This window comes from Lepisosteus platostomus, chromosome 17, assembly GCF_059453375.1.
Source record: "Lepisosteus platostomus isolate fLepPlt1 chromosome 17, fLepPlt1.hap1, whole genome shotgun sequence".
In the NCBI taxonomy this organism is placed as follows: domain Eukaryota; kingdom Metazoa; phylum Chordata; class Actinopteri; order Semionotiformes; family Lepisosteidae; genus Lepisosteus; species Lepisosteus platostomus.
The window spans coordinates 15,281,361-15,291,126 of record NC_142627.1 but is presented as its reverse complement, the minus strand read 5'-3'; the positions used below and the strand labels follow the sequence as shown (position 1 = coordinate 15,291,126).

At 38.7% G+C, this 9,766-nt stretch overlaps 1 protein-coding gene across 4 annotated transcripts in view; it reads left to right on the top strand.

Moving 5' to 3' along the window:
* Positions 1-1,368: 1,368 nt before the first annotated feature.
* The window catches only part of ddx43 (DEAD (Asp-Glu-Ala-Asp) box polypeptide 43), a 25,457-nt gene continuing 17,059 nt past the window's right edge, over positions 1,369-9,766 (top strand). For 2 of the 4 annotated variants that reach the window (XM_088610330.1, XM_088610329.1), the window contains exons 1-9: positions 1,369-2,031; positions 2,175-2,230; positions 3,751-3,877; positions 3,998-4,144; positions 4,514-4,595; positions 5,809-5,965; positions 6,769-6,887; positions 7,316-7,426; positions 9,545-9,686. In XM_088610330.1, coding sequence (XP_088466456.1) covers positions 1,737-2,031; positions 2,175-2,230; positions 3,751-3,877; positions 3,998-4,144; positions 4,514-4,595; positions 5,809-5,965; positions 6,769-6,887; positions 7,316-7,426; positions 9,545-9,686 — 1,236 coding nt within the window. In that variant the 5' untranslated portion in view covers positions 1,369-1,736. The remainder of the gene's footprint in view (positions 2,032-2,174; positions 2,231-3,750; positions 3,878-3,997; positions 4,145-4,513; positions 4,596-5,808; positions 5,966-6,768; positions 6,888-7,315; positions 7,427-9,544; positions 9,687-9,766) is intronic. The other 2 variants (XM_088610328.1, XM_088610327.1) reach the window with 1 other exon arrangement.

Sequence of the window (9,766 nt, the reverse complement as noted above, 5' to 3'; positions counted from 1 at the left end):
ACAGTCGTGCTCTTTTGGTCATTATCTAAAGTTAAGGACCATAGGTGAGGATGACATGGATGACATAAAAGTACACTTGTGTCACTTATGTTTTTAATTAAAAACACTCATCACCATCTCTAAATGACATACCCTGATGGTGAGGTCCCACTGGGCAAGAGGAGGTACCCCTGGAGGCCTGGAAAGGTAGAGCTTGCTACTAATAATGGCAAGATGGGACAAAGTTATAATCTAACTGTGATCAGTGTTCAGTATGAGTTTGGTCTTTTGTACAGTTCACTTTTTACACCATTGATTGTGAGTCTGGAACAAACTACCCAACAATGTCTTCAAAGCTGATGGTTGTGTTCAACAAGTAAAAGGCTCTGCCATGGTGCTTTGAAATGGATGTTGTTGTCTCTTATTTAGTGGTGTGAGGACAGAGCACTTTTATCCTTTTCAGCAATCATCCGGATGAGGGCTACACATGGGTGTTGGTGGAGGAGAGTCACCATTACCTGTAAAGCTCTTTGAGTGGAGTGTCCAGAAAAGCGCTATATAAGTGTAAGAAAAAGTAGTAGTATTTTAAACAGTAGTAAGGAAAAATGTTTATATTATATATATAATATATTTATATTAAATGTTTATATTGTTTATATTTTAGTAAAACCAGGAGACCTGTTACCTCACTCTTCTAATAGACACAACCAATGTGGCAACTTCTCAAACTACTGTCTAACATTTTATACCTCTTTCAGCTAACAGGGCCATGTCATGGGCCTGTCATGGGACAGTTTGTTGCAGGGCACAAAAAGGTACACATTCTCTCCTACGTAGACACATATATGAAATGTACTGTATATAGGGGGCAAATTAACAATGCTAATGATTTTGACAACGGGTTTTTCAACTATGGGAGGAAATCAAAGAACCTAGTGAAAATGATAACTTCACACAGAGGGATTTGATGCCAGAAACCATAAAGTGACAACATTGTCACTACAGAGCAATAGAGCCATACAAAATGGCTGATTAACCTCCACTTATTGGGAACCTGTCTTATGCCTTTATCCACAGTGATGTAGTTTAATGATCTTACTTAAACCACCCTCTTACAATCACACAATATGTGATGATATGAACTTGAACTTGAACTTTCTTGCCATATGTAACCGGTACATGTACTGGTACAATGGAGATCTTACGGAAAGTCTCTCTTTTTTTTATATGTACAGAGATATGTAGATATGCATATGTTGCATGGGTATAAATCTGGACATTAGTTATGGGACTTTCTATTCCGAGACAGTAGATGGCAGTGATACGCTGAAAAGAAGTGCAATCTGTCAAAAAGGCAAAAGAGGAAAGGGCATATTTCGTGCTTGAAAACCTGTAAAAGAGCGGAATATTCACATAGTACCCAAAATGTCAGATTGGGAAACAGACGATGACGATACAAAACTATTCCCAACTATTGGAATAGAGCTTGTTTTTGTTCCTGATGAACTCTTAGCAACATAAATTACTTCAAACAGCAACAATTCCTGAAAAATTGAAAAACTCGTTTTTTTGTGTGTTAGATTAACTCACCTCGTTGAACCGAATATATACTTTAGTGGTTGCACTTTTTACTCCACTTCTGTAGGTGGCAGTAATGAGCCGAAAAAGAGTGTAATCTGCAATAAAGGTAAAGCGGAAGGGGGGATCTTCGTGCTTGCAAACCTGTAGAGGAGTGGCATATTCAGGTAGCACCCGCAATGTCGGATTGGGAAGCGGACGATGACGAGACACAACGTGTAATTAAAGTTGAGAAGCGGGAATGGAAGCCGGTACAATCCTGGAAAAACAGTCGTTTTGAGAGAAAAGAGGGATGGGGTCCACCAAAGCCACATGGAAGAGGGGAGCGAGTTGAGCTCCAGTGGCAGCCAAGTTGGCAGAGCTCCAGCGACGGTGCGAACAGAGCCGGATCTCGATTTGGGGAGAGAAGTAAATCGCAATCGACTGCAGCCTTGACCTTTACAATCGAAAACTCGGCAATCGGGAGAGTAATAGGTACGATCCATAGTGTTGTTGTTTTGTGCTTTTCTCCCCTTAAATTATGGAAACATCCCATGGGGCAATGAGTGTCTTTCAGGTACGCCATATGTTTTTAAGCGCCTTTCGTGATCTTTAGGTAAAACTGTCTTTCAAAACAGGCCGAGGGGGTATGAAAATCCGTGAACTACAAGAAACTACCGGAACAAGAATAAAGGTAACGTGGAAGTGGATTTTATTTTTATTATCCATTGATAATAACACCCTTTACGAATTAAAAGAATCCAACCTTTGGGAAGACCAGTACGTTTATCACTGAGTAAATCCATGGTATTACTAAAAAGTACTGTTCATCAGTGCCGTAGCAGTGTATTTCCAGCGAAGACATGCGGGAATAACCTATTAATATACCGTGTTTTCACTGTTACAAGCTCAAAACAACCATCTATTACAATATACAAGCAAAACATTACAATGCTTGTAGATTGAAGTAGGTTAATAGATCTTGTTTCAAAAAGTGTTGTTTAGCTGCTTAGAAAGATTTGTCCTGACTCACAGTTTGGAAAGTAACCTAGTAATCTGATGAGCAAGCTGCAGTGTGATTCATAGGTATGTGCTGTTCTGCAGATTGCTGTCATCCATTCATTTTCTGAGTGCTTCCTCGGGGGTCATGGCAGAGAAAGGGCCTGTCCAGTGGGCACAAGGAAGGGATACCAGTCCGTTACAGGGCACATGAGGGCCAATTGTCCCTGAAGCCATTTAACCTACCTGTATGTTTCTGGACTGTAGATGGAAACCCATGTGAACATGGGGAGAACATACAAACTCCTTTGAGATAACAGGTCAGGTCCAGGTTGAACCCAGAACCTCAGCACTAGGATACAGCAATGCTAACCACCGCACTGCTGAGAAAATGACATTCATGTGGAATATATGAGACCGTTATGGTCTTTTTATTCTGCATGACTGCAACTTATTTGCTATCACTGGTTGCTGAAGTTTCATTACAATACACTGTTGGATGTGCTGCTGTGGTATACTGAGGTTATGCAGCATGAAAGGCATACTATGATGATGTCACTAACCAAGTTGTCGTTCAAAGCAAGTGATCTTTCATCACATGCAGAAACTTCGGTACACATTGGTTCTCCATTCCTGGAGGTTCATGGCATTTGTCCAGTTTCCTGTGATTGTTGTAAAAAATTGTTTTGTCAAAGAGTTTGTGCTTAGAGTTGTAGGAAAATTGCTTGATTTTTGAAAAACACCCAAGTGAAACTGGATCTAGGATTTTAATTTTCCTGGACCACAGTAAAGTAATTCTGCAAGCACATGCAGAAATATTGTTGCTGTCACCCCTTCAAAATGTCTAATAAGGAAGTTACCGGTGGAGTGAGAGCTAACTGAGCTTTGCGATCACATAGTAATGAGAAACTCATAATGTAAAAAGAAAAAGGGGGCATAATTAAGAAAAAGATGGACCTTTCAGGAAGTTTGGCACGTCTGATTTTATGGTTAGAAAATCCATATAATCCATATTCAGAAAGGGCTAAAGTGCCTGCTGCCAACCCAAGTTCTGGATTCATCTTACTTGATACCAATAATGCTGTGGAATCTGGTGCAAAAAAATATATTTTTTCCTTCTTATCACTTATCACCAAAAAACATTCTGCCCCCCCTCCAGAACAAGTCATATTATTTGAGATCCAAGCAAAATACTTGTCTCTACCTTTTGCACAGGTAAATAGAGGAGAATACCAAGGTGAGGTGCAGATCTATGGAAGAGGTGATGCTCAACAGAAAGCCAAAGAGCTGATTGATGAGCTCTTGTCCGAGAATTCGGAAGATGGCTCGCGCTACGGAAGAGGTGACTGATGTAGAAAGTTTTCTTACAGTTTTGACCATGGTGGGTTAGAGACACGTACAGGAGGCAAGGTATTATGTTAGAACCTCTTGCCTTCACTAAATGAGTTGGTTTTTTGTTAAGGCTCTAGGGACACCTGTAATAGTGGAAGAAAGGAGTTGTGCTGGAGTAAAGCAGCAGTGCAGTCTACAGAGGTTTCAGCAGCACCGCCAATAGACTGGGTTTCTTTGAGAGAAAACCGTCATAGATATGAAGCGATGAAGTGGGAAAGTAAGTTTTGTTTTACTCCTCATAGCTGTAGTTTCTTCTGTTGTGACCATTACATTGGCTAATATGCAGAAAGTATTATGACTAGGATAGAAGATATTTTGCAGCAACGATCTTATAATAAAATCAATTGAAAGCTTCAGGTTTATAAATTTCACCTTAAAGAAAAGGCTTTTATATTAAGCCTTCAAATGTTTTAATTGGATTTATGATTGCATAAAAGCAAAGCATTATGGTTTCACTTCAGACTTGACCCATTATGTAAGTATTAAATTATAAAGTAATCAACTTTTTACCTGTAGATTATTGTAGGAGGGCTAAGAGGATGCTGGATTAATATTTTTCAGCTATACTGTATTTTTCCCATTAAAGATCTCCCGCCAGTAAAAAAGGAGTTCTACATTGAGGCAGAGAGCGTAACTAATCTTACAGCAGAAGAAGTGGAAAAGTGGAGGTAAAGATGGTTTTGATGTCTTGCGCAGGATCACTTCCATTTGGCGTCCAACTCATCTACTCTCTCCATTCCCAGTCAGTATAGTGAATTCAGGTGTCCTAAACACATTTACATTTTTGGAATGACCCCTGGATACTTGCATTTAATTAGCCTTAATTTGTCATTTAAACAGCTGTTAAATGTTTAGTGAGGGATTCTCTAAATCTAAGTTAGCTGACAAAATGAAGTGAGGTTTTGTGTTGGCGGTGATGGAATCCCCCCCTTGTTTAAACAAGCTGAGCAGTAAATTTGAAACACACTCTTGTGTGTTGTGTCTGTATAAACTGATTGTCCTCACTTCACTTGTGCTTTTGTAACTTTCCATAATGCTGAGGTGGAAGGGGGGGGAATTCCACTTGACTGAACAAGAGCATGAGTCATTGGGACATAGAATTCAAATTGCTCAGTAAGCGTATTTGTGTATTTTTCAGTTTTTCATGCAGACAGACGTCAATCAGGCCACTTGCTCTGCAGTAGAATGTCAATTTTGTTAATTGGCATAAAGTTAATTTGGTTATATACAAGTTTCGTGGAAGCTCCCTTCCATTCTAGCAAAGCTGAACAAAGATATCTTGCTTTGTTTAGAATTGGAGCATCATTCTTCAGAATTCATATAAATCTTGACAAGATATACACTCTACTGTTGTAATAGGTTATTTGAATAAACTAGGACACCAGAGAAGAAATTTAGTTCCAGCAGAATTATTTTTATGCACTTATTTTAATTTTAGAATTGATCCATTGTTGGAAAGCCCCCGATTGTCGTTAGCATTGCAAATGGAGAGCGGGAAGAGTAAAAAGATAAGGGAACTTTGCTTCAAGCTATTAAGTGCTATTGTACCCGTGATACAGGATTGCAGACTTAGAAAGTTTTGCTTCTGCTTCTTGTACCATTCACTCTGTCATATCCACTAATTTTGGGTTATAAAGTTGGCTAAATTATGCCTTCACAGGAGTACTGTGAACAACTTTGTAAAATACATCAGGTAGAGTTATTCTGAATTATTTTCAAACCAGTAAATTTTTCTTCTGAAGCACTTAATGAGCATTGGAGAACGATGGAGTTAATTACAAATGTTTAAAATCCTTATTTAAAAAAAAAAAACATCAATGTTCCTGTTGATTGTTCATTAGGGCAAGTGTATGTTTGATATCTTGTACTACGTCTTCACAGAAAGGAGAACAACAATATTTATGTCGATGACTTGAAAGATGGAGAAAAGCGTCCCATTCCAAATCCAGTTAGAACATTTGAGGAAGCTTTTCACCATTATCCGGAAATCATGGAAAATATTCTCCAAGTGGGATTCCAAAAGCCTACACCCATTCAGGTAACGCTCTTTAACACTGTTAACAGGAATTTCAACAATAAAGCCTGCCATAAAGGTGCCTGATACTGTACCTTTCATTAAGAAGCAATGTTTAAAATACACCTAGCACAATTTAAGCATTTTTAAAATCTTTAAAACATTCTTTATCTCACACTCTGACTTTCTGTTAGGTGGTATTCTCGTACTTTTTTTTCTTAAGATTATGAAATTGTGAAATAGCACACTTTGACATTTTTCCCACACGTAATTAGGTATGTAATGAATAGATCACGTAAAGGTGGTTTCTAACATGTTTTCTTGAGGCACATCATCACTCAATGTAATCCAGACCTCACTGAGCATTTACCTTTTTTCCCTTATTCTTAAATACTGTTTATGTTATATAGGAAATATTCAGAATTACATTCACAATGTATCAATTCCAAGTCTTTAAATGAAAAACAAAATGTAAAGACGCAATGACATCCACATTCATACCCCTGATGAAATATAAACTAACAACAAAACATTGAGTTACAGTTTGGATAATCTCTCGCTTAGAAAATATCTTAAAGATCTCTGTAAAGTAATCATAACAGAGGAAACATATGTGTTTTCTAGAATTCAGTGAACACACAAGGGTCTTCAGTTAGCATCTGGGTACTGGTTATAGTAAAATGGAATTCATCATTATATTCACTACATTGGTACTTTTTAAAACCTTTAAAATGACTTTTTAATAGAATCTTTTCTCAATTTCAGTGTTTCATTTAGCTGTGTGGATCGTTAGTACTGTAAAATAATCAGCCAAGTTAATCTCTCAGTCACAGGCATGGCCAGTTGCACTGAAGGGGATTGATTTAATTGCAATAGCCCAGACTGGGACTGGAAAAACCCTGGTTTACCTTCTTCCTGGCTTCATCCATATGGACCAGCAGCCTGTGTATGTGTTTTTTTTAAACCTAATAACATGTCTGATTCGTTTTGTTTCCTTATCACTTTTACAACAGGAATGGCTTATTTTGAAGTGCATCTCTTGGCTGTATTTCTTAGTTTCAAAGAACTATAAAAGTAAATACACAGTATAGCATACAGTATCACTTACATAATACAGTGGAATTTGTGTTTTAGGAGTTTGCTTGAATTTTATTCCCTCTTAATCTTGTTAGTGTAATCTAATGTATTTCATGTGTCATTTAATTAAATTAAATAATTTGTCTAATTTAATCTAATGTGTAAATTCTAATGTATCGCAATGTCATTGCCAGTATAACAAAAAAAAAAGTTGCTTTCTGCTGCTGGCCTGAGCAGTCACCTGTGTTATTCTAAATGTTGTACTAATGCTGACTTTGGAAAACGTGTATTTTTAAGTTCAAGGAAGAAACGCGATGGTCCTGGAATGCTGGTTCTCACTCCAACCAGAGAGCTGGCTTTGCAGATCGAGGCCGAGTGTGCCAAATACACCTACAAAGGTTTCACAAGGTATTGATTCTGTGTTTCAACTGATGGCAAGGAAAGCATGCTGTTTCATAAATGTATAAGGGTGTGGATGAGCTCCATGAGCAGCTACTTCATTGGTGTTGTCTGAAGCAAGAACCTACCTGTCCAACCCAAACATCTCTCAAATCTTCTACGCGAAGGCACTTTGGAAGCTAAATGCCTATTATAACACTTCTGTCAACTGAGGACTTCAGTCTAAAGATGGTACAGGTCTATGGTAACTGTAACCAGAAGTACAGTGCCTTGCGAAAGTATTCGGCCCCCTTGAACTTTTCAACCTTTTGCCCCATTTCAGGCTTCAAACATAAAGATATAAATTTTTTATTTTATGTGAAGAATCACCAGCAAGTGGGACACAATTGTGAAGTGGAACGAAATCTATTGGATTTTTGAAACTTTTTTAACTAATAAAAAAATGAAAAGTGGGGCGTGCAAAATTATTCGGCCCCCTTGCGTTAATACTTTGTAGAGCCACCTTTTGCTACGATTAAAGCTCCAAGTCGCTTGGGGTATGTCTCTATCAGTTTTGCACACCGAGAGACTGAAATTCTTGCCCATTCTTCCTTGCAAAACAGCTCGAGCTCAGTGAGGTTGGATGGAGAGCGTTTGTGAACAGCAGTTTTCAGCTCTTTCCACAGATTCTCGATTGGATTCAGGTCTGGACTTTGACTTGGCCATTCAAACACCTGGATACGTTTATTTGTGAACCATTCCTTTGTAGATTTTGCTGTATGTTTGGGATCATTGTCTTGTTGGAAGATAAATCTCCGTCCCAGTTTCAGGTCTTTTGCAGACTCCAACAGGTTTTCATCCAGAATGGTCCTGTATTTGGCTGCATCCATCTTCCCCTCAATTTTAACCATCTTCCCTGTCCCTGCTGAAGAAAAGCAGGCCCAAACCATGATGCTGCCACCACCATGTTTGACAGTGGGGATGGTGTGTTGAGGGTGATGAGCTGTGTTGCTTTTACGCCAAACATATCATTTTGCATTGTGGCCAAAAAGTTCGATTTTGGTTTCATCTGACCAGAGCACCTTCTTCCACATGTTTGGGGTGTCTCCCAGGTGGCTTGTGGCAAACTTTAGACGAGACTTTTTATGGATATCTTTGAGAAATGGCTTTCTTCTTGCCACTCTTCCATAAAGGCCAGATTTGTGCAGTGTAAGACTGATTGTTGTCCTATGGACAGACTCTCCCACCTCAGCTGTAGTTCTCTGCAGTTCATTCAGAGTGATCATGGGCCTCTTGGCTGCATCTCTGATCAGTCTTCTCCTTGTCTGAGCTGAAAGTTTAGAGGGACGGCCAGGTCTTGGTAGATTTGCAGTGGTCTGATACTCCTTCCATTTCAAGATGATCGCTTGCACAGTGCTCCTTGGGATGTTTGAAGCTTGGGAAATCTTTTTGTATCCAAATCCGGCTTTAAACTTCTCCACAACAGTATTACGGACCTGCCTGGTGTGTTCCTTGGTCTTCATGATGCTCTCTGCGCTTTCAACAGAACCTTGAGACTATCACAGAGCAGGTGCATTTATACAGAGACTTGATTACACACAGGTGGATTCTATTTATCACCATCAGTCATTTAGGACAACATTGGATCATTCAGAGATCCTCGCTGAACTTCTGGAGTGAGTTTGCTGCACTGAAAGTAAAGGGGCCGAATAATTTTGCACGCCCCACTTTTCATTTTTTTATTAGTTAAAAAAGTTTCAAAAATCCAATAGATTTCGTTCCACTTCACAATTGTGTCCCACTTGTTGGTGATTCTTCACATAAAATAAAAAATTTATATCTTTATGTTTGAAGCCTGAAATGTGGCAAAAGGTTGAAAAGTTCAAGGGGGCCGAATACTTTCGCAAGGCACTGTAACTACACCTCCATTCCTTGGAAATGAAATTGTACTTGTGAGAATCCCTGGTGTTGTCCTCTTCAGCATCTTGTTTCTCTGAGCTCTGCGGGCATTCCTTAATTTGTCTCGGTGTTGCTAATCTTTTCCAAGAAATTACTAAGATTTCTGGAAAACCATTTGAGGGCTGTAAGTTTATAAGTACAGCTGGATTTTACACATTAATATGTAATGCATACTCTTAATTTTGTTAGCATTTGTATTTATGGAGGAGGAGACCGAAAATCCCAGATAAACATGGTGACACAAGGAGTGGACATCATCATTGCAACACCGGGAAGACTGAATGACCTTCAGATGAATGCGTATATAAATCTGAAGAGCATAACATACTTGGTATGGCATTTCCTCATCATGAATGATTTTCTCTTACTTTGTTTTTTTTAATTAATACATTATCTTATTTACTGTTCTAC